We start from the raw sequence: 25,946 nt of genomic DNA, 5'->3' as shown, positions 1-25,946 counted from the left end.
TTCAGCCTGGGAACATGTCCTTTGGCCCAGCTAATTCATGCTGATCTAAATGTCTTTTGAGCTTGCTCACTTTTGCCACAGCTTTTCCCAAATTCCCTTTATGGACTTCTTCTATCCTTTTTGCCTGCACACATCCTCTCAACTTTGTAATTTTATTTCTGTTTACAGCCTCCTCTGACTGCAAGTAATTTATACGCAACACCCACCACGTGAAAAAATGCCCCATCGGTCTCTTTTAAATTTCTGCCCTCAAGACATAGACTCCCCTAACCTGGCAAAAACACTGTGGCCGTCGACCCTATCTACACCCTGATTATTTTCTGTACGTGTGCAAGGTCACCCTTCCAGCTCCCATTATCCAGGACAAACTGTCCTAGGCGAACCATATAACAGAAAAGCCAACACCCTAGGCCAGCACCATACTGGTCATTCGCCACTAAACTTGTTCCAGTTTAATCATGCCCATTCTATAGGACCAGAGTTCCAGGACAGATAATAAGGGTGAAAATAAATGATGTTAAAAGTTCATGCAAAGTCAGAAAGAGTCTTATAAGGTGGTAATAATCTTCTGAGGTGTGTCTATTTCAATGCAAGGTGTATTGTGGGAAAGGCAGATAAGCTGAGGGTGTGGATTGACACATGGAATTATGACATCATAGCCATTACTGTAACTTGGCTACAGGAGGGGCAGGACTGTCAGCTTAATGTTCCAGGATTTCGATGTTTCAGACGTGATAGAGGCAGAGGGATGAAGGGTGGAGGGGTGGCTTTGCTAGTCAGGGAAATTATTACAGTAGTGCTTCGTCAGGACAGATTAGAGGGCTTGTCTACCGAGGCCATATGGGTAGAGATGAGAAACAGGAAAGGTATGACCACATTAATAGGGTTGTATTATAGACCACCCAATAGTCAGCAAGAATTGGAGGAGCAAATCTGCAGAGAGATAACAGACAACTGCAGGAAACATAAAGTTGTGATAGTAGGGGATTATAATTTTCCACATATTGCTTGGGACTCCCATACTGTTAAAGGTCTAGATGGGTTGGAGTTTGTAAAATGTCTTCAGGAAAGTTTTCTAAATCAATATATAGAGGTACCAACTAGAGAGGATGCAATATTAGATCTCCTACTAGGAAACGATTTAGGACAGGTGACGGAAGAGTGTGTAGGGGAACACTTTGGTTCCAGTGATCATAACGTCATTAATTTCAACTTGATCATGGATAAAGATAGATCTGGTCCTCGGGATGAAGTTCTAAACTGGAAAAAAAGCCAAATTTGATGAAATGAGAAAGGATCTAAAAAGCGTAGATCGGGACAGGTTATACTCTAGCAATGATGTGATTGGTAAGTGGGAGGCCTTCAATGGAGAAAGTTTGAGAGTGCAGAGTTTATATGTTCCAATCGGGGTTAAAGGCAAAATGAATAAGAATAAGAAACCTTGGTTCTCAAGGGATATTGGAACTCTGATAAAGAAGAAGAGAGAGATGTTTAACATGTATGGGCAACAGGGAGTAAAAAAGATGTTTGAGGAGTATAAAAAGAGTAAGAAAATACTTAGGAAAGAAATCAGGAGGGCTAACGGTAGACATGAGGTTGCTTTGGCAGTCAGGGTGAAGGATAATCCTAAGAGCTTCTACAGGTATATTAGGAGCAAAAGGATAGCAAGGGATAAAATTAGTTCTCTTGAAGATCAGAGTGGTCGGCTATGTATGGAACCCAAAGAAGTGGGGGAGATCTTAAATATGCTTTTTTGCGTTTCTATTTACAAAGGAAACTGGCATGAAGTCAATTGAAATAAGACAGCCAAGTAGTGAGTTCATCTAACCTATACAGATTGACGAGGAGGAGGTGCTTGTTATCTTGAGGCAAATCAGAGTAGATAAATGTCCAGGACCTGACAGGGTGTTCCCTCGGATCTTGAACGAGACTAGTGCTGAAATTGCAGGGGCCCTGGCAGATACATTTAAAATGTCGGTATCTATGGGTAAGGTGCCGTAGGATTGGAGGAAAGCTCATGTTGTTCCATTGTTTAAAAAAGGATCTAAAAGTAATCCGAGAAATTACAGGCTGGTAAGTTTGACGTCAAATTTTAAATTAATTTCCCAGTATCACCGGACACCGTTGCACTAAAATCCCGTGGTCATCCGTGTGTTGAAATGCTGTAAATTCAGTGATTAGCATTACTGTGTCTATCCTGTTATTTTACTGGGAGTGAATGTGTCAAGTCACCGGCTTATTGGGGTGGTCACCTGGCAGGATGTACGGTTCACAGTAACCAGCACAGTCCCACTCCAAATCTGGTCAGAGAGAGTTTCGGCTCCATTGCAATCTGAATCAGTTTAGCTCATCTCTAAATCATAATCGTATAACCTGCAATTCATCACTTATTTCAGGTAGGAAATCGAAACGAGTACGGAAAGTACTGACGAGGCTTTTACCAGGCGGATCATCGGGGAAAGATGATTGGGACACGGGAAGCAAGGTACCGAAGCAGGGTCAGATTGAGAGCGATGTCCCAGTGGAATGCGATCCGGCCGCAGAGGAGGAGGAGCAAATTCAGCCCGGAGACAGTGACGTCAGAGACACCGATCAGGACCCTGGAACCGGCACAAGTGAGGCAACTGTCTGTCAGCCCAGAGACAGTGACGTCAGAGACACTGGTCAGGACCCTGGAACCGGCACAAGTGAGGCGACTGCCTGTCAGCCCAGAGACAGTTACGTCAGAGACACCGATCAGGACCCTGGAACCAGCACAAGTGAGGCAACCGCCTGTCTGCTCGAAAGCTCATTAAACATGGAATTGTCAAGTCCCCAACAAGGTGCGGGTGAGTGAAATATGAGGGCGATGGGTTCGCAGAATGTGGCAGGGATGAGGGTAAAGGTGAGACCTTGTTGGAAGTTTGGACAGAGGAGAGGGGGAATGTGTGGGTGTGGTACATGTGGTGCAGTGAGGCAACCATTACCCCACTATAGGAAATGTACTACCTGCTCTGAGGATTTCCAGTATGTGTATTGGAGGAAACACAGTTGTCCAGATAAGAGTATTTCCAGGATGTGATTCAAGAGAAATGTATTCACCAGGATGGAGAGAGTATCTCTGGGAAGCGAATATTACCGACTGTCCCAACATTTATTGCCCACCCAGAATTGAAATAGGTGAGTGGGTCAGATAGGCGATAGACTAGTTTGCTTCAAATGTGGTCCTTCTATTAATGTAATGCCTATAGCATTGTTCGGTAGGTTTTAAGACCAGTTTTGGAGATTGGGAATAGATCCATTTTTGTGTCTGCAGGCAGGCTTAAGTCATATTTTTTTGTTGAATTTGGTGTCAGCGGTGGAGACAAGGGATATTTGAGTTCAAGACTGCACTTTCCTTTTTATATTCACAGAGCCAGAGTTTACAATCTCTGACCTCCTAGCAGAGGGGGAGGAATATCGACTGTACCAACTGACAAAGTTCTACAGAGACAGACTCAAACAAGCGATTGAAGAAAAGGTTGAGATAATCAGTTTGATGTTGACAGAGGAGAGACATTTCAGTAGAGAAGAAAATGAGGTGAGTGCAGTTCGTGTATTGTCACTGATCTGCTGGTATCAGAAGGAATAGTGATCAACATTAATGTCCTGCATATTTTAGGAGATCGACTTTGGAATGGAGACTTTGATCTCTGATTTGTCTCTCGCAGATCTGGTTTCAGCTGTTAAGGTGGGGAGCACTGGGAACCACAGATTCAACGACACTTTTTCATCTCACACCTGCTGTATTTATCAGTGTGATTTAAGAGCAGTTGCTGCATATCTGGACTTTGAACAGGCATTCATTATGAAACAAATTTCAAATCTTGTCTGTACCGTTGGGCAGATTCATCTCATCTCATTAATCCAGGCTGAATATTAAAATGTCAGATTGTAACCACATCTGGTCTTGTCTCCGTAAGTTCCCAAACAATGTGTGGCTGACTTGTCATAGTCATAGAAAAGTACAACACAGAATCAGGCGGTTGACCTAACTGTTTCCATGCTGGACTACCTAACTACCTATTCCCATTGACCATCACCACGCCATGGCGCTCTATACTCTTATCATTCATGTATCTATCCAGACTTCTCTTAACCGCTTGTACTGCTTGCGCTGCTAGCTAGTTTCACACCCTTAGTACCCTCTGAATCAACGAGTTTCAACTTTGTACCCCTTGAACTTTTCAAATTTCACCCTTTACTGATAACCTCCTATCGTAGTACCTCTTTACCTCAGTACAAAATGCCTGATTGCATTTATCCTATCTGTACCCCATGTAATTGTGTACACCTGTCAAATATCCCCTCAGTCTTTCACGTTCCAATGAATGAAGTTCTAATCCGTTCACTCTTTTCTTATAACTTAGGTCTTCCAGTCCCGGCAGCATCCTTGTTTTTTTTTGTGTTGTGTACTCTTTCAAACTTATTTCCGTCTGTCCTGTAGGTAGGTGAGCAGAACTACATATAATATAGTAATTAAGCCTCACCAACGTCTTATAAAACATCATATCCCAGCTACTGTATACAATATTTTCATTTATGAAGGTTAATACTCTAAGAAACTTTCTTTCAGATCTGCAACTTGAGCACATTTGCCGCCACTTTCAATGAGTTAATTACCAGTATTCCCAGATCACTCTGTTCTACCACACTATTCAGTGCCCTACCGGTTGCTCTGTAAGATCTACCCTCCTTGGTCCTTCCAAAGTTCAACATCTTGCACTTGTTTGCATTAAATTGCATCGGCCACTTTTAAGCCCATTCTCTAGTTGGTCCAGATCTCACTGCAAGCTCTTGTAGTCTTCCTCCTTGTCACCAATGCTGGTGTTATCAACAAAGTTGCTGATCCAGTTAATCAGAATTTCATACAGATCATTGATATAAATGACATACAAGAACGGACAGAGCAACGATCCCAGTGACACTGCACGAGGCACAGGCGTCAATCAGAAATGCAGCAGTCTAGCCACGAGGAAATCTGTAGATGCTGGAAATCCAAGTAACACACACAAAATGCTGGTGGAACACAGCAGGCCAGGCAGCATCTATAGGAAGAAGCACTGTCGACATTGCAGGCCGAGACCCTTCGTCCATCGATTCTGTTCCGCCATTACATCATGGGTGATTTACTATCCATCTCAACTCAATTCTCTTGCCTTCTCCCAGTGAACTTTGCTGACCTGACTAGTCAAGAATGTACCAACCTCTGTTTTAAATATACCCAATAACCTGATCTCCGCAGCTGTCAGTGCCAATGAATTCTACAGATTCACTACTCTTCGGCTAAAGAATCTCCTAATCTCTGTTCTAAATGGACGTCCCTCTAATGTGAGGCCGTTTCGTCTGGTTCTAGACTCCCCCACTTTAAAACGTCATCTCCACATTCACTCAATGCCTTTCGATATTCCACAGGTTACAATTAGATTCCCCTCATCCTTCCACACTCCAGCCAGTACAGGCGCATCCAGCACTCAATCTCATCAAAATTTGGTTTAATATCACTGGTTCTGTCAGTTTTGATTCCTCTCTGGACTTTTCACAATGCTATCACATATTTTCTCTGATCAGGGGACTAAAACCATTCAAAATATGCAAGTGCGGTCTGGCCTTTGCTTGTTCTTATATTCTAATCCTCTCGAAATGAATGCTAACATTGTTTTTGCCTTTCCTAACACCGACTCAAACTGCAAGGAATCCTGCACTAGGTCTCCCGAGACTCTTCACAACTCTGATTTCTGAATTTTCTGCCAGATTCGAAAACAGTCTACATCTTCATTATTTCTGCCAAAGTGTCTGGCCACGTACCTCCCTAAACTACATTCCAATTGCCACTGATTTATCCATTTTTTCAATCGGTCCATGTCCTCCTGTGAAATCGCTGCTTCCTCAACACTTCCTGTCCTTCCCCATATCTTCGTAACGTGCGCAATCTTGTCCATAAAGCCTTCAAATCATTGACATAACGGAAAAAGAAACTGTCCCAAAACCAACAACTGCAGAACACCACTAGTCACCAACATCCAACAAGAAAAAGCCTCATTTGTTCCCGTTCTGTGCTTCCTGACAGTCAGACAAAATCTGTCTGGAGAAAAACATGGATCCTCTATCCATGCTAGTATCTTTCTTGTCCTACTGTCGTCCCCTGTCTTGTTAAACGGCGTCATGTGGGGCACCCAGTCAAAGGTCCTCGGGATGTCCAAGTAAACAATTAACACTGACACTCCATTGTCGACCCAGCATGCTATTCTCTCAAAAAATTCCAACAGGTCTGTCAGGCAAGATTCCCTTCCATGGATTTTGGCCTTTTTCTTATCACGTGCGTCCAAATGCCCCGAAGCCTTATCCTCAATTATCGACTGCTGACATCGTTCCCAAACGCTGATCAGACCAACTGGCCTATAATATAAAATGATCAGTTCTCCGGAACCAATCCAAAATCTAGTGATACTTGAATGATCATTACTAATGCCTCCACAATCCCTTCAGCCTCCTCCTTCAGAAGCAATCAGGTGCGTTGACCTGGACTCCTCTGTCTTCAGAACTTTCAGCTTCCCGAGCGTCTTCTCTTCAATAATTGCAAATACACTCACTTCTGCCACCTGACATTCTCAAATATCCTGCACGTTCTAGTGTTTTTACAGTGAGGACTGACACAAAATACCGTCTACTACCTTTCGACATTTCCTTGTCCTCTGACAGTACCTCTCCACTGTCATTTTCAAGCAGCCCAATATCCACTTTCCTCTCTTTCAATCTTCATATATCAGACGGACCTTTTGGGAAGCTATTTTACATTATTCGCTAGCCTACCTTCATAGTTCATATTTTCTCTACTTACGGCTTTTTAATTGCCTTCTGTTGGTTTGTAGAAACATCCCAGTCCTCCAGCTTTCTACTATATTTTGTAATACTCTGTGCCCTCTCCTTTGCTTTTGTGCTGCTTTGGCTACCTCGTCAGCCACGGCTTATTATCCTCCCTTTAGAATAATTCTTCATCTTTGTGATCATTTGTCCTGCACCTTCTGAATTGCTCCGAGAAACTTCAACCATTCCCGCTCTGCCATTGTCCCTGTTAATGCCATTTCCGAATTTATTTTTGACCAGCCCCTCTCTCATGCCTCTGTAATTCATTTATTCCACTGTAATGCCGATGCATTTAACTTTACATTCTCCCTCTCAAACTGCAGTGTGAGTTCCGCTATTTTATGATCACTGCCTCTTAAGGGTTTATTTATCTGAAGCTCACCAATCAAATCTGGTGCAATACACAACACAGACTCCAGATACGCCATTCCTATAGTGGGATCAACCATAGGCTTCTGTCAAAGGCCATCTCATATGCATTCTATAAATTTTCCTCACTTCGGAGTCGGAACTGACCTGATTTTCCAAAGCTAGCTGCATATTGAAACGACCTGTGACAATTTTAGCATTGACCATTTTCCGTGCCTCTTCTCTCTCCCGTTGTAATTTGTAGCCCACATCCTGATTACTGTTAACAGGCCTGTATATAATGTCCATCAGGGTCATTTTACCTATGCAGTTTCTTAACATCTCCATCGTCCAATCCAATATCAACTCTTTCTCAGGACTTTTCATTTTTACTGACAATAGAGTCAACCCAACACTTTCACCCACCTGCTTATCCTTTCGATTCAATATTTATCCTTGGATGTAAGCACCCAACTATAAATTTTTGTCAGCCACGATTCAGTGATGCCCGCCATCCATTTGTTTTTGCTCTCGCTTTCTCCTCTCTTCCGTTGTTGTTGCCACATCTTGTTGATGTAATTCTGCACATTGACAGATTGAGGAAATTAATTACATTGCATCTACTGCAGGATGTCAGTAAATCCTCATTCTTTCACAATATTGATTTAGAATTTCCTTCAGTTACTGTTTCTCTGTTAATGACTGAACCCAGGGAGGATGAGGCAGCAGCCCAGTGACTGCATCTGTTCTGAAGCTACTGGGGCCATGAACAGATATTTTCCTCCACATTCTCCATGCCTGTCTGTCTGCTCCACAATAAATTCATCGTTTCTTTTTATAGAAAGTCACTGAACTGACAGAGAAGGGGAACCGGACAGAGAGTTCCAGACTCTTCCTCAGTTTGGTGATGGGCAAAGGCTCCCGAGCCCGGAGGGCGATGTGGGAATCCTTTGTGACATGGAGGACTGAGTTACCGAAGCTGGACAGAATACTGAGGGAAATACAGGAACTCGGTATGTTAAAACCACGCACTGAACACAAAGGCACATTGAAATAAACATTTTAGTTATTTTAATTATTTTAGCTCTGTTTCCATGGCTGTTTTTTTTAATATATATTTAAACAGGTCCTGATCCACAGGAATACATGGACATTGCCCAAGGTTTATCTGAATTACCCACTGAGCTGATAGGTGAGTGATGAAATGCACAGTTCAAACCGCATCTCAAATGTTAGTCTGTGACTTGGCAAAACTTGGGAATCAAAATTCGCCATTAATCATTCGCTGATCTCTGGATTCAAGCAACAATTCAAAGAATCTCTCTTTGCAGCCTGAATATTCTACAATATATTTTTCTATTAATCCAGCTGTTGGTTCTGCTGAAGCCTTCACTCCAGGTCCTAACGCTCTGGGAATCCCCACAGACCCCAGGCAGGCTGGTATGATCCTGTCCAGGTGACTTTTCTATCTTCAGACCTTTCATCTTCCAAGCCCCTTTTCCTTTGTAATAGCACCACACGCAATTCTGTTCACTGATGCTCTACACCTTTTGGAATTCCGCTAGTGACTTGCACAGAGTTTGTCTGGCATTTCCTTTTCAACCGTTACAGCAACTACAACAGCAGTTTCTAGTGGGCCGATATCGACCCTCTCCCTTTTTTTCTCTCTTTGTATATCTGGGAAAGAAAAAAAATACTTTGGTATCCTTTCTTATATTATTGACCATATCCTTGCATTTCCTGCACATTCATGTATAACTAGGAGCATCTATAACATAGTTGCCTCCGACATGACCCTAGTCACTAGACTCTAGACACTAGAATACTACAGCACAGTACAGGCTCTTCGGCCCTGGATGTTGTGCCGACCCATATATTCTTTTAAAAAGATTACTAAACCCACACTACCCGTGACCCTCTATTTTTCTTTCATCCATGTGCCTGTCCAAGAGCTTCTTAAGTACCCTTAATGTTTTAGCCTCCACCACCATCCCTGGCAAGTCGTTCCAGACACCCACAACCCTCTGTAAAAAAACTTACCCCTGATGTCTCCCCTAAACTTTCCTCCCTTAACTTTATACATATGCCCTCTAGTGTTTGCTATTGGTGCCCTGGGAAACAGGTACTTGCAATCCACCCTATCTATGCCACTCATAATTCTGTAGACCTCTATCAAATGCCCTCTCATCCTTCTACGCTCCAAGGAGAAAAATCCCAGCTCTGCTAACCTTGCTTCACATGAATTTTTTTTTTCTCCAAACCAGGCAACATCCTGGTAAATCTCCTCTGCACCCACTTCATAGCTTCCACATCCTTCCTATAATGAGGTGACCAGAATTGAACACAATACTGTAAGTGTGGTCTCACCAGAGATTTGTAGATTTGCAACTAGGCCTCTCTACTCTTGAACTCAATCCCCCTATTAATGAAGCCTAGCATCCCATAGGAGTTCTTAACTATCCTATCAACCCGTGCAGCGGCCTTAAGGGATGAAAGGATTTGAACCCCAAAGTCCCTCTGTAAATCCACACTCTTAGGTAACCAACGATTAAACTTGTACTCAGCCTTCTGGCTTGTCCTTCCAAAATTTATCACTTCACACTTATCCAGATTGAACCTCATCTGCCACCTTTCTGCCCAAATCTGCACCTTGTCTCTAACCTATTTTAACCTTCGACAACCTACAGCTCCATCCGCAACTCCTTCAATCTTCATGTCATCCACAAATTTACTCACCCATCCTTCCACCTTTACATCCAGGTCATTTATAAAAATCACAAATAGCAGTGTTCCCAGTATAGATCCCTGCGGCACTCCACTAGTCACCGACCTCCAGGCAGAATACTTTCCTTCCACTACTAACCTCTGCTTTCTTCCTGTAAGCCAATTATTTATCCAAACAGCCAAGGTTCCACTTATCCCGTGACTCATGACTTTCTAGATGAGTCTCTCGTGAGGGACCTTGTCAAATGCCTTGCTAAAATCCATGTAGACCACATCTACTACCGTACCTTCATCAATTGCTTATTGTTACCTCTTCAAAAATCTCAATTAGCCTCGTGAGTCACGACCTTCCCTTCACAAAGCCATGTTGACACAGACAGTAAGTTCCAGGCACCCACAACTCTGTTAAAAAACTACCCACAATTGCTGTAAATTTACCCCATCTCACCTTAACCAAATGCCCTCTGGTATTAGACACCAGTCTTAAGTAAACAATAACAAACAAAATACAGGCTGTCAACCCAAACTCCTATCTCTCAAACTTGTACACCTCTGTCAGATCTCATTCTACCACCAGAGTAAACAAACCAAGTTTATCAAACATCTACTTGCTGACATGCCACCGAATCCAGGCAACAACCTGATGAACCTGTTCTGCACCCTCTCCAATCCTTCCCAGAGCTGGTCAATCAGAAGTGAATACAATACTCCAGATGCACCCTAAAGCCATCAGACTTAGGAGCCATTCGGCGCAGTGAATTTGCTCTTCAATTCCTCTCTACCCCATTATCCCAGTAAACGTTGACACTCTTCCTAATCAGGAACATATCGACCTGCATTTTAAATCTATCCAATGAAGTTTCTTCCTCAGACGTCTATGGCAATAATCTCAGCGATTCACCACCCGCCAGCCAAGAAATTTCTCCCAGTTTGGGTCCCCGGCAGCCAAGACAATTCCCCACAGTTCCCAAGCATGTTAATTTTCTGTATGAGCCTCCCATGTGGGACCTTGTCAAACACTCTACCAATATACAAGTAGACAATATCTATGTGTAACTTCATCCATCACCTTTGTCACCTCCTGGAGGAACTCAAACCAGTTGGCAAGACACAAACCCGACCCAAAGCATTGATACTGAACCCCAAACCACCTCATATATCCTCTCTGTCATACTCCCATGAGGCAGAACATATAAAAGGCTGAAGGTATGTACCACCAGCCTCAACGACAGCTTTATTCTGCATTTATAAGACTACTAAATGGTCACCTACTATGTTATTATTGGCTCTTAATAATAATAAGACAATTTTATATCTAGAATTATAGCATCGTACATCTCGTAACTAATAACAACTCAGATAACAACTTAGCTAACCACAATATACTCACAGGCGAGCAGACAGAATACCGTTCGGGTTTGAACAACAGATAACAGATTATGTAATTCTATTTCAAACCCTGTGGAAAGCAGAAATCTTTCAGTTATATTGTCTATCAAAAAACACATCTGATTCTGTTCCTCGTGTGTTTAAGAGGTTCCAAATAAATATAAAATTCATACAATACTTGTGAAATTTCTACAACATCTGATGAAGCATTCGCGTAAAATTTACGTCCTATTAACAACCACAGAGGAACAACGACCATTATCAATATAAATGAAGGGATTTTCCAGAGCGACTCACTAAGCCCACTGTTGGTTTGTCTAGCTTTAAGCCCACTCATAATTTAATGAAACAGACAAAAATCAGGTATCTAATCAGAAACAAATACGAATTATACCTTGACACAGTTATACATTGATGATTTGAAATTATTTGCTCTTGCATCAGTAAAGCTGAAACAAATAATTCAAATAATGGAACTATTTTCCAAATATATAAGCATGAACTTTAGACTAGGAAAGTACAGAACATGATTAAACTTAAAGTAATGTGCAATAGAGCCGGTAGAATATCAAACAGAGCATCAGGATACAATGCAACAGAATATGAAGCGTATATTTAGGATATCAATAAGCAAAGAAAATAGATAATCGTGCGATAAAGGGAAACCTTCCAACAAAATTTACTTCAAGGCTAAAGAAAATCTGAATTTACTGCAAGGCTGAACAAACTTTGAATTTACATCAAAGATCAACAAAATCTGCCAAACAGAGCTGAACAGTAAAAATATAACAAAGGTAGTAAACACTCACTGTGCCCATATTGACGTATAATGTTGGTATAATATCTCTTTCTCAAACAGATCTGGAAATTATGCAAAAAATAAGAACTTTAATAGCAATTTCTGGAAAACACCGTGTGCACTGGAACGCGCTTAGAATTATATGAACGAGGACAGTATGAGGATGATGAATAACAGATCTAAAAAATGAGACAACAGCCAGATAAAAATTTTCAGGATCAGGGTTAATATCATGGACATATGTCGTGAAAATAGTTTTTCTGCGCCAGCAGCACAATTACAGTAAAGTGTGTGCAGTGAGTCTGTATTTATGTATACACTTGTAGAAATAGAATTGTATCAGCATGACTTAATCAGTTTGATGGCCTGGTGGAAGAAGCTGTCACGGAGCCTGTTGGTCCTGTTGGTACCATTTCCCGGATGGTAGCAGCTGGAACAGTTTGTGCTTGGTGAAACTTGGGTCCGGAATGATCCTTCGGGCACTTTTGTACCCCCTGTCTCTGAAATGACCTGAATAGTAGGAAGTTCACATCTACAGATGCACTGGGCTGTCCGCACCACTCTCTGCAGAGTCCTGCGATTGAGAGAAGTACAGTTCCCATACCAGACAGTGATGCAGCCAGTCAGGATGCACAAAATTGTGTCCCTATAGAAAATCGTTAGCATTTAGGGGCCCATCCCAAACGTCCTCAACCATCTGTTTTTCTGTTTTTTCTTTCTTTTTTGTTCAGTCTAGAGAATATGCCAGGCAGGATGTTGGAATGTTCCTCTTGCAGGATGTGTGAAGTCACGGAGATATCCGGTGTCCCTGACAACGATACCTGCAAGAAGTGCATCCAGCTGCAGCTCCTAACAGTCTGCGTTAGGGAACTGGAGCAGGAGCTGGATGACCTCCGGAGCATTCGAAAGACTGAGCAGTTTATAGATAGTAGCTTCCAGGAGGTAGTTACACCTAAGGAACAGGGCACAGGTAATTGGGTTACCGTCAGGCGAGGGAAGGGGAAAGGGCAGTTAATGCAGGGTTCTTCTGTGGCCATTCCTCTCCAAAATAGGTATACCCATTTGGATACTGTTGGGGGGAAGGATTACCTGGGACAAGCTGCGGCAGCCGGATCTCTGTCACTGAGTCTGGTTCTGCAGTGCAGAAGGGAGGGAGGAGGAAGAGGAGAGCGGTAGTGATAGGGGATTCAATAGTTAGAGGTACAGACAGGAGATTCTATGGTCGTGACAGAGACTCCCGGATGGTTTGTTGCATCCCGGGTGCCAGGGTCAGGGATGTCTCTGATCGCCTGCACAGCATTCTGAAGTGGGAGCGTGATCAGCCAAATTTCGTGGTACACATCGGTACCAATGCCATAGTTAGAAAGAGTCAGGGTGTCCTGAAGAGTGAGTACAGAGAGCTTGGTAGGAAGTTGAAAAACAGGACCTCGAGGGTAGTAATCTCCGGATTGCTGCCTGTGCCACGTGCCAGTGAGGGTAAAGGTGCGATGCTCTGGTAGGTGAACACGTGGCTGAGAAACTGGTGTAGGGTGCAGGGTTTCAGATTTCTAGATCATCAGGACCTCTTCTGGGGCAGGTGGGACCTGTACAAGAGAGACGGGTTACACCTGAACTACAAGGGGACCAATATACTTGCAGGGAGGTTTGCTAGTGTTATTGGGGAGGGTTTAAACTAGATTAGCAGAGGGATGGGAACCAGAGTGCCAGAGTAGATAGTGGAACGGTGGTAAAAATAAATAATGTTGGTTGTTCATGTAAAGCCACAAATAGCAAGGTTGTGTGTGATGGTAATAATCTTCTGAGGTGTGTATATTTCAAAGCGTGGAGTACTGTGGGAAAGGCAGACGAGCTGAGGACCTGGATTGACACGTGGAATTATGACATCATAGCCATTACTGAAACTTGGCTACAGGAGGGGCAGGACTGGCAGCTCAATGTTCCATGGTTCCGATGTTTCATACGTGATAGAGGCAGAGGGATGAAGGGTGGGTGGTGGCTTTGCTAGTCAGGGAAAATATTACAGCAGTGCTCAGGCAGGACAGATTAGAGGGCTTGTCTACTGAGGCCATATAGGTGGAGCTGAGAAACAGGAAGGTATGATCACATTAATAGAGTTGCATTATGGACTACCCAACAGTCAGCGAGAATTGGAGGAGCAAATCTGCAGACAGATAACAGACAACTGTAGGAGAAAGAAAGTTGTGATTGTTGGGGATTTTAATTTTCCACAGATTGACTGGGACTCCCATCCTCTTAAAGGTCGAGATGGGTCAGAGTTTGCAAAATGTGTTCAGGAAAGTTTTCTAAATCAATATATAGATGTACCAACTAGGGAAAATGCAATATTAGATCTCCTATTAGGAAATGAGTTAGGGCAGCTAACGGAACTGTGTGTAGGGGAACACTTTCGTTCCAGTGATCATAACGTCATTAGTTTCAACTTGATCATGGATAAAGATAGATCTGGTCCTCGGGTTGACGTTCTAAAACTGAAAAAGGTCAAATTTGAAGAAATGAGAAGGGATCTAAAAATCGTAGATTGGGACAGGTTGTTCTCTGGCAAGGATGTGATTGGTAAATGGGAGGCCTTCAAAGGAGAAATTTTGAGAGTGTAGAGTTTGTATGTTGCTGTCAGGGTTGAAGGCAAAATGAATAAGAATAAGGAGCCTTGGCTATCGAGGGATATTGGAACTCTGATAAAGAAGAAGAGAGTGATGTATAACATATATAGGCAACAGGGAGGAAATAAGATGCTTGAGGAGTATAAAAAGAGTAAGAAAATGCTTAAGAAAGAAATCAGGAGGGCTAAAAGAAGACATGAGGTTGCTTTGGCCGTCAGGGTGAACGATAATTTTATGAACTTCTACAGGTATGTTAAGAGCAAAAGGATAATCAGAGGGATCGGCTATGTATGAAACCGGAAGAAATGGGAGAGATATTAAACGGGTGTTTTGCATCCGTCTTTACTAAGGAAACTGGAATGGAGTCTATGGAAACAAGGCAAACAAGTAGGGAGGTCATGGAACTTATACAGATTAAAGAGGGGGAGGTGCTTGCTGTCTTGAGGCAAATCAGAGTAGATAAATCCCCAGGACTTGGCAGGGTATTCACTCAGACCTTGATGGAGACTAGTGTTGAAATTGCAGTGGCCCTGGCATAACTATTATGTCGATATCCACGGACCGGGTTGCCAGATAGCTTATGTAGTTCCGTTGTTTAAAAAAGGCTCAAAAAGTAAGCCATGAAATTATAGGCCAGTAAGTTTGACATCGGTAGAAGATAAATTATTGGAAGGAATACTAAGAGATAGGGTCTCCAGGTATTTGGATAGACAGGGACTTATTAGAAAAAGTCGGTATGGTTTTGTGCGTAGTAGGTCATGTTTAACCAATCTAGAGGTTTTCGAGGAAGTTACCAGGAACGTGGATGAAGGGAAGGCAGTGGATATTGTCTGTATGGTCTTCAGAAAGGCTTTTGATAAGGTTCCGCATGGGAGGTTAGTTAGGAAGATTCAGTCGCTAGGTATACATGGTGAGGTAGTAAATTGGATTAGACATTGGCTCAATGGGAGAAGCCAGAGAGAGGTAGTGGAGGATTGCTTCTCTCAGTGGAGGCCTGTGACTAGTGGTGTGCCACAGGGATCAGTGTGGGGACCATTGTTATTTATCATCTATATCAATGATCTGGATGAGAATGTGGCAAATTGGATCAGCAAATTTGCTGATGATACAAAGATTGGAGGTGTAGTTGACAGTGAGGAAGGTTTTCAAAGCTTGCAGAGGGATTTGGACCAGTTGGAGGAATGGGCTGAAAAATGGCAAATGGAGTTTAATGCAGACAAGTGTGAGGTATTGCACTTCGGAAGATCAAACCAAGTTAGAACATAAAAGGTAAGTAGTAGAACAGAGGGATCTGGGAGTATAGATACTTAATTCCCGAAAGGTTGCGTCACAAGTAGATAGGGTCTTAAAGAGAGCTTTTCGTACAATGGCCTTTATAAATCAAAGTACTGAGTATAAGAGTTGGAATGTAATGGTGAGGTTGTATAAGACATTGGTGAGACCGAATTTGGAGTATTGTATGCAGTTTTGGTCACCTAATTACAGGAAGGATATTAATAAAGTTGAAAGAGTGCAGAGAAGGTTTACAAAGATGTTGCTGGGACTTCAGAAACTGAGTTACAAAGAAAGTTTGAATAGGTTAGGACTTTATTCCCTGGCATGTAGGAGAAAGAGAGGAGATTGATACAGGTGTATAAAATTATGATGGGTCTAGATAGAAGGAATACAAGCAGGCTTTTTCCACTGAGGCTAGGGGAGAAAAAAAATCAGATTTCATGGGTTAAGGGTGAAGGGAGAAAGTTTAAAGGGAACATTGGGGAAGGTGCTTCTTCACGCAGAGAGTGGTGGGAGTGTGGAATGAGCTGCCAGCTGAAGTGGTGAATGCGGGCTCACTTTTGACATTTAAGAAAAACTTGGACAGGTATATGGATGAGAGATGTACGGAGGGATATGGGCCAGGTGCAGGTCAGTGGGACTAAGCAGAAAAATGGTTCGGCACAGCCAAGAAGGGCCAAAAGGCCTGTTTATGTGCTGTAATGTTCTATGGTTGCATCTGAGGTGAAAGAGGTGCTGTTGTGCCTTTTTTCACCACACATTTGATGTGTACAGACCACGTGAGGTCCTCAGTGATGTGAATGCCGAGGAACTTAAAGCTATTCACGGTTACAACCCCAGATCCATTGATATCAGTAGGGGTTAGCCTATCTCCATTCCTTTTGTCTTTGCGACATTGCATCCAGCTCCTTTGTTTTTGCGACATTGAGGGAGAAATTGTTTTCTTGACGCCACTGTGTCCGGCTGATGACTTCTTCTGTGTAGGTTGCCTCGTTATTACTTGAGATCTGGCCAATAAATATAGTATCCTCAGCAAATTTAACTAGCAGATTGGAGCTGTGGGTAGCGACACAGTCATTCGCATACAGAGAGTAAAGGAGGGAGCTTAGGACACAGCCCTGAGGGACTCCTGTGTTGAGGTTCAGAGGGGTAGAGATGAGGGAGCCCACTCTTACCACTTGCTGGTGATCTGACAGGAAATCCAGGACCCAGCTGCACAAGGCAGGGTGAAGGCCGAGGTCTCTGAGCTTCTTGTCAAGCCTGGAGGGAATGATGGTATTGGATGCTGAACTGTAGTCTAATAACATCATTCTCACATAAGCACCCCTCTTCTCCAGATGTTTAGGGAGGTGTGCAGAGCTGTGGCTATTGTGTCATCTGTTGATCGGTTGTGTAGGTAGGTGAATTGTAGGGGTTCCAGTGTGGGTGTTAACAAGCTGCAGATGCAGTCCTTGACCAGCCTCTCAAAGCATTTGCTTATTATTGAGGTGAATGTGACAGGACGCTAGATGTTCAGGCATGTTGCCTTAGTTGTTTTAGGTACAGGAACAATGGTGGATGATTTGAAGCAGGAGGGAACTCTACACTAGGAGAGGGTGAGATTAAAAATATCCGTAAATACACCTGCCAGTTGTGCCGCGCGCATCCTGAGTACCCGCCCTGGGACGCCGTCCGGTCCCTCAACCTTGCGACTGTCCACTCATTGGAAATACCTGCGAACTTCAGCCTCAGAGATGACCAATGTGCAGGTTGCTTTGTCGGCTCTCTTCGGGGTCTCAGTGTTGGCGATATCAAACCGAGAGTAAAGAGACTTAGATCCTCTGGGAGACAGGCAGCGATGTTGGCAGCACCACTGCACTTAGCTCTGAAGTCTGCATTGGGGTGCAGAGCTTGCCATAAGCTGTGTGTGTTGTTGGTGCAGAGCTGTGCCTGAATACGATCTCTGTATTGTCGTTTCGCTGCCTGGATGACTTTGCACAGATCGGAGCTGAATTTCTTGAGCTCCTGCTGATCACCGGCATTGTAAGCAGTCGGTCACACGGCAAGTGCTGTTCACACAGAGCTGTTGATACAAATGTTGTGGTTTGGGAAGTCCTGACCGATTTCTGAAGGAAATCATCCCCCCTCTGTGACAATAACATACAGCTGGGGGATGTTGTTATTACACAGCTGTGATAATAACAGCCGGGAACTCCCTTGACAGCCGGAAAGGTTTACACAGCAGCACCAGGTACTCCAGATCCGGGGAACAAAAGGGTTTGAGGGCATGCACATTCTGGGGTTCACCAAGCATTAATGATCATGAAACATACCCTAATTCCTGTTCTCTTCCCAAATCGGTGTGTGTGTGTGTGTGTGTGTGTGTGTGTGTGTGTGTGTGTGTGTGTGTGTGTGTGTGTGTGTGTGTGTGTGTGTGTGTGTGTGTGTGTGTGTGTGTGTGTGTGTGTGTGTGTGTGTGTGTGTGTGTGTGTGTGTGTGTGTGTGTGTGGTGGTACTGGATGACGACACGATCGTTGGTGACGGAAGGGGCCAATTCTGGATCTTTGGACTCGGGAGCATTTGGGACAGAGGGACAGCTGGGATGCAGGCGCTTGGGTAGTTGGATCCTTCTTGCATCCCCTCTTCTTTTCAGCAGTCGCTCTTCAGGGTTCCTCAAAATTCCTGGCTTTTCCATGGATCAGCGGCTGCCACTCGTTGACCTCCATATTTACCTGAGAGAGCCTCTGCTTAATTTGGTCCTTGTACCTCCTGCGCGGGGCACCACGATCTCTCTTGCCCTGAGAGAGTTCTCTGCAGAGTACTGCTTTCGGTAACCTGGAGTTATCCATGCGAGATATGTGGCCTGTCAGACGGTGGATCTGGCTAAGCAGCAAAGTGGCTTCAGGGCCTGGAAGTTGAACACATATAGCTGTGCATGTCTGTGTGATTATATGAAATATTAAACTAAATAAGTAGTCCAGAAATAGAAATTTAAAAAGAGATTAGTGAGGCAGTATCGATGGGTTCAATGTCCATTCGGAAACTACATGGTAGAGGAGAAGTTGTTCTGAATCGTTGAGTGTGCGCCTTACTCCGTTCCTCGTGAACCAGACGGTGATGCAGCCAGTTCCAACGCTCTGCAAGTTACATCTGTAGAAATATTCAAGTGATGTTGGAAACTCCTGATGAAATATACCCACTGTTGTGCCTTCTCTGCAGTTGCATCGATATATTGGGTCCAGGTTGGATACTCGGAGATATTGACAGCCAGGAATCACATTGGAAAAAATGTTGAATTTCCTCATGGGGATGAATAAAGTATCTATCTATCTATCTATCTATCTATCTATCTATCTATCTATCTATCTATCTATCTATCTATCTATCTATCTATCTATATATCTATCTATCTTTCCACTTCAGATCCCTCTGTGAGGATTGGTGTGTAGTATTCCCTCATCTCGCCTTTTCTGAAATCCACAATTCGCTCTATTGACACACTGTCATAACGCAAGCAGGATTCAGCACTCCATACACGCATATGCAACACCGATAAGGGGTACACATCACTGAACGTAAATGAATGCATAGCCCATAAAAGTGAAGAAACTATCATAATGGTAGAAAACGTTAACCAATGGAAGAGTCTGACTCCCCACGGAGGACATCCACCGATCTGAGCCGATTAGATGTCGACAAGGAAGCGTCGAGCCCCTGGCTCAGAGTTGGAGACCTCTTCCCAGAAACAGAAGGGATCATTGTAGCAATACAGGACAAGGTTGTTGACACATGTAGTTATCAATAATACAGAATAAACGACTGATAGGTCCAAGACGATATATGCTGAAAATTATAAGAGAAACTACAAACAATCCGACTTTACAAGATCCTGCAGTAGTTCAACTGAATCTCATTACTTGCACAAGCAGAATAAAATGGCGGACAACATTCACAAAAATATTGCTTCAACTACAACTGATGAAAAACACCATAATTTACTAAACGTACAAGCCTCTTCCACTTTTAGAGTTAGAGTCCTTCATATCATACTGCGTCCGATCATTATTTCATATAGGATAATACATGATCTGCGTTCGGATGTAATTTTACAGGATAAACAAGCAAAAGCAACTTTTTAAATATATATAGCCATTCCAAACACACAAAACTTACAGAAATGAATTAGTAAAAAAACAATACCAGAAATATGTTGAATTGAAAGTGCAAAATGAAAGACTATGGAACACGAACAGGGTATTATTTATCCCAATCGTAATATCAATAACTGGTATCGTCCTAAAAGGCTTTACAGAATAGTATTAATAAATTAGGCCCACACGGCGATACTTGTGTAAATCTTCGAAAACACATAACACTATACACCACGAGAATAGTCTGAAATCTCCTATCAATTGAGACATGATTGTGCTTGGCTATGCCTGTACCTCAAGTTTTATCAGTTTAGGCTAAGATGATATTATTATTATTATTATTATTATTATTATTATTATTATTATTATTATTATTATTATTATTATTAGTAGTAGTATTATTATTATTATTGTTGTTATTATTATTATTTTTATTATTATTATTATTATTATTAATAATAATAATAATGACTTATTTATAAAGCACCTTTCATCCAGACGATGCCGTTCAGACCGCATCACAACGAGATAAACTGCAAACTAGAAAATAAAAGACAAAATGTGTCAGTCCTAATATACACCTCAGACGTCTGCACAGTACTGTAGTTTTAGGTGTTGAATTCTACAGTTTAGGAACATAGTCCCAAAAAAACTCCACGCTGACCTCCCAATGATCCTTTGACCTTCTACCTTATCGTCTGCCTGCACTGCATTTTCTAGGCAACTGAAACACTGTTTCCCTGAACTATTCTGTTCCATTTTTCCTTGTACAACCTCATTGCACCGATGTGATGTAATGATCTATTTAGATCGCGTGCAGAAAAGTTTTCCATTTTACAGTGGTGCATGTCACAATAATAAACCAATTTACCGATTCGTTGTCAATAATACAGCGCCCCTTGGTTGCTTAAGTTTGTTATAACCCGGGGGAGGGTGGTGGGGGTTACAGTGCGGATGAGCTGCCACGACCTATTAAATGCTCCCAGTGGCGAGTAGCCTCTGTCCAGCTCTTGGCCTTCACGTGCGGTTTAGCCACTAATCCCGGTGGAAGCGTTTCTTCTGACAGGAGAAGGGGCAGTGGTGGGTTACTGGTGCCTTACAACCAGTCGCTTTGGGCAGATGGGGCTTGTTGGCTGTGATTGGTAGCTCACCCAGGAACAAGAAAACTCTGATCTCAAAACTCCACTGCCTTGTAACTGTAACCCCTCATGGGGAAGAGTTTGGGAGTAAACCCATTGGAAAAGCCTGGAGCTGGAGTCCCTGAGTCAGTGTTAAATGGTGTTCAATGCAGACTGGCATCTCCTGCGACACCTCTGGTGCCAAGCTGTGTCAGTCTCTGTCGTTCCTTTGTGTAGATCAGATGCATGGAGAGAGGGAGCTTGCTACATCTGCAGAAGATTCCTCTCCATATCGGAGTGTCCCGGCTTGCAGGGGCAGGACATCCATGGTCGACTCTGACAGACGGAGGCCTCATTAGACAGCGCCCCACACCCCCACAGCAAGACTGATGAGTAGCAGTTGCCAAGACTTCATCACCCTCTCCCACAGACATGATGTACATCACTGAGACAGACGCTTGTGGCTTCTTCCATTAACACAGATTGCATCTTTCCACCAATCCTCCATCACTGTGATTGAAAACTACCCATTTTCATTCCTGTCGTTCTGATGGGTTATCGATCTGCAACTTCACTGTGATTCTCCCCCAGACGCTGCCCGACTTGAGTATTTCCCGCGTATTCTGCTCCTGTTTTGATGCAAGAGCAGTGGACACCTGTGACTCCCCAGTGTGCAGATTGGCCAAAATGCACAGTGTACTGCTCTCCATAGTTCCACACCAGATCAACATTAACATCATCTGTTAATGAGGCAAACAATGCTTTAAATATAGTGAAATGTTGTTGGAACGGGAGTGCAGTCAGGATTGCAATAGGATATTCAAGATTCAAAAACGTTATTGTCGTTCCAACCGTACATCAGCTTTGCATGGTAGAATGAGACAGCGTTTCCCAGGAGCAATGCAATCATAACATAACAAACGCAACACGAAATAATAAACACTACAATAAATATAAAACACAACAGCCACATGTCACTTTAAATCAAGTTATAAGTGTCCGGTGCAAGTTAAAAGTGTCCAAAGCAGAGTCAGGTAGAGCAGGTATTTAGCAGTCTGACTGCCTGTGGGAGGAAGCTGTTTAGTAGTCTTGTGGTTTTAGTTTTGATGCTCCTGTAACGTTTGCTGATGGCAGAAGAACAAACAGTTCATGGAGAGGGTGTGAGGGTTCTTTAATGATGTACCGTGTCTTCTGGAGACATCGACGTTGAAAGAGGTCTTGGAAGAAGGTAGGGAGACCCCAATAACCTTCTCTGCTCCCCTAACCACCCCCTGCAAGGCTTTTTTGTCGGCAGCACTGCAGCTGGAGTACCAGGTTGTGATGCAAAAGGTCAGCACACTCTCAACCACGCCTCTGCAGAGTGTAGTTAAGATGTTAGTGGGGAGTGATGCTTGTTTAAGCTTCCTCAGAAAGTGCAATCAGGGGAATGTTCACCTTCACAAATAACTAGAACCAGAACATGAGGATTGGACATTTTCAGGGACATCCATTGCTGACAATTCTGTGTTTGCGAACAGAATTTTACTTTCTGTGCTAATAACCATGGAAGCATTGAATTTATTCATGTAATCTCAAACACTGAATGCTGAAATACCGTTATAAAGATCTTCGTCAGATGAGCCGTTTAACGTTTTGAATATGTTCTCTGTTCCCATGGAAGATGTTCAACAGAAACACAAGGAAACTCTGCGGGCACAAACTGAAACACTGAGAGTGAACACGATCCTGATGACGGAGAAGGTGAAGGTTTTCAAGTTGGCTGATCGATACGCTGAGCTCACGGTCATTTCTACTGTTCGAGATCGGACACTGGTGGAACATGCGCTGCTGGCAAGAGGCAGAGACCATGAGGATTATAGAGAGAAACAACTCCGCAGACAGCTGGAAAAAATCCGTACTGATCAGTTATTCCAGAGCAGCTTTTCCCGGAGTAAATCCAAATCTGGGAGTTCAGCAGCAGTGGCCGGAGTCCCGGGGATCGGGAAAACAACGATGGTACAAAAGATTGTTTATGACTGGGCCATGGGGAAAATATACCAACAATTCCAGTTTGTCTTCAGTTTCAAATTCCGAGATTTAAACACCATTAATTGTAGAATAACCCTGAGGGAACTGATTCTGGATCAGTATCCTTACTTTGGGAATTTCCTGAGAGAATTCTGGAAGAACGCTGAGGGATTACTGTTTATATTCGATGGTTTGGATGAATTCAAACACAAAGTCGATTTTGCGGACAGTCGGAGAGATACAGAACCCAAGCACCAGTGCCCAGATCCTGAGTGGAGGTGTGAAGTGTCTGACATTGTGTACAGTTTAATCCAGGGCAAGCTGCTCCCAGGGTGTTCAGTGTTGGTGACCACCCGTCCCACTGCGTTACATTTATTGGAAAAGGCAAAGATCGCTGTCTGGGCTGAAATCCTGGGATTTGTTGATGAGGAACGGAAGGAATATTTCATCAGACATTTTGAAGATCAGACGGTGGCGGAAGCTGTTTTCAAACACGTGAAGGAGAACGAGATCCTGTACACCATGAGCTACAACCCCTCCTACTGCTGGATCCTCGCTCTGGCACTGGGCCTCTTCTTCACACAAAGAGTCAGGGACTCACAGCGAGTTCCCAAGACCATCACCCAACTGTACTCCTACTATATTTATAACATCCTGAAAAACCACGGCCGTGAGATTGAGAACCCCCGTGATGTGTTACTCAGGGTTGGTCAGATGGCCTTCAGAGGAGTGTCTGAGAAGAAGATTGTGTTTACAGATGGAGATTTGATCAAGTACAATCTGCAGCCTTCCCAGTTCCTGTCCGGGTTCCTGATGGAGCTTTTGGAGAGAGAGGATTCTGCCCAGAGCGTGGTGTATACATTCCCACACCTCACCATCCAAGAGTTTGTAGCTGCAGTCGCACAATTCCTGAATCCACATCCCGGGGATATCCTGAAATTCCTCACTGAAGCTCACAACACGACAGATGGGCGATTTGATGTATTTCTCCGTTTTCTTGCTGGTCTCTCCTCCCCAATGACAGCTCGGGGCCTGGTGGAGTTTCTGGGTCCATTTCCTCATGAAACAACCTGCCGGGTGATTGACTGGGTGAAGGAGGAGGTTAAACGCCAGAGTGGAAACATGAGGAGTGAAGCTGGTAAAAGGAGCCTCCTGAACACATTGCACTACCTGTTTGAGTCTCAGAATCGTGGACTGGCTCAGGCCGCACTGGGATCAGTGGAAACACTTTCATTCAGTAGAATGACACTGACCCCGATTGACTGCACGGTCCTGTCTCATGTCATCGGACTCTGTGATACAATAAAACACCTCGACCTGGGGAACTGCGACATTCAGTGTGAAGGAATCCAGCGGCTGGGACCCGGGCTGCACAAGTGCCAGGAGTTGAGGTAACTTGATTTATCTCTCATTCTGAACTGTGAAACTGTCTCGTTGTGTTGTTTCAATGTAAAGGGATTTCGGTAAATTTGTAGCAAATCAGATTGTGAAGAATTGTGACAAATGACCAGGGACATGTCAGTAATTCCCCAAGGACAGGAGGGTTCTGTTGTTCCTTGTGAAGGGATGTTGGAGACTTCATCAGATCAGTGAACATCGGCCATTGGTTTAATGGTAGTAAATCACAGGAATGGCTGTGTTTCTCACTGCCTGTGACACGTCCATTGACAATGTTCCTCCTCACTGTTACTGACACCCAGACCGACACTGACTGCAGCAGGTGGGTCAGAGATTCACAACCCCTTCCCGGTGAGGGACAAGATACCGTCAGCAGACTGTCCCAGTGAGAAGGAAAGAAATACCATTGTGAGATTGCCCTCCCCTGCCCTTGATAGTGTGTGACTTTGCTCACTACCAGATACACAGAGAGCGAGGCCGCATCTCCTTTGGGCCTCTGTTCAGACCCAACACACCCGTACAAAAATTTTCTGCATCCTGTCATCTTGTAGGATTATCGTTTACCCTTGCAATCCTCCTGTGTGACTTTTTATCCCAATCCCCCTTCGATTCTTAGGGATCTCGTCCCCATCCCCATTCCTCCTGTGTGCTCTCTATTCCCCTTTCCTCATCCTGCAGTGGAATGTCTTTTCCCCACCCCCCTTCCTACGGGATATTTCTTCCCCATTCCCCTTCCTCCTGTGGGATCTCTCTTCCCCATTCCCCTTCCTCCTATGGGATCTCCCTTCCCCATTCCCTTTCCTCCTGTAGGTTCTCTCATCCTCATTCCCTTCCCTCCAGTGATATCCCTTCCCATTCCCCTTTCATCCTGTGGGATCTATCTTCCCCATCCCCCTACCTCCTGTCGGATCTCACTTCCACATCCGCCTTCCACTTGTGGGATCTCACTTCCCCATCCCCATCTCACTTCAATCTTTCCTTGTAACTCAACTCCTGAAGAGCCGGCAATATCCTAGCAGATATTTTCTGCACATTTTCAGTCTTACTGATATCCTTCCTATAGTTCAGTGACCAGAACTGCACACAATACTCCAAATTTGGCCTCACCAATGTCTTATACAACCTCACCATAACATTCCAACTCCTATACTCAACTTTGATTTATGAATACCAGGATGCCAAAAGCCTTCTTTACAACTCTGTCTCCCTGTGACGCCACTTTCAGGGAATTATGTATCTGAACTCCCAGATC

The 25,946-nt window shown here is 43.6% G+C and overlaps 1 protein-coding gene across 1 annotated transcript in view; it reads left to right on the top strand.

Moving 5' to 3' along the window:
* LOC140724377 (NACHT, LRR and PYD domains-containing protein 3-like) overlaps positions 1–24,687 on the top strand; it is a gene marked incomplete at its 3' end in the record, with an annotated part of 41,030 nt that extends 16,343 nt beyond the window's left edge. The window contains exons 4-8 of the mRNA XM_073038823.1: positions 2,397–2,828; positions 3,393–3,559; positions 8,075–8,246; positions 8,360–8,425; positions 22,950–24,687. Coding sequence (XP_072894924.1) covers positions 2,397–2,828; positions 3,393–3,559; positions 8,075–8,246; positions 8,360–8,425; positions 22,950–24,687 — 2,575 coding nt within the window. The remainder of the gene's footprint in view (positions 1–2,396; positions 2,829–3,392; positions 3,560–8,074; positions 8,247–8,359; positions 8,426–22,949) is intronic.
* Between the last annotated feature and the right edge of the window lie 1,259 nt (positions 24,688–25,946).

This window comes from Hemitrygon akajei, unplaced genomic scaffold, assembly GCF_048418815.1.
Source record: "Hemitrygon akajei unplaced genomic scaffold, sHemAka1.3 Scf000199, whole genome shotgun sequence".
NCBI lineage: Eukaryota > Metazoa > Chordata > Chondrichthyes > Myliobatiformes > Dasyatidae > Hemitrygon > Hemitrygon akajei.
The sequence above is the reverse complement of the archived record's forward strand: the minus strand, read 5'-3'. Positions and strand labels throughout refer to the sequence as shown.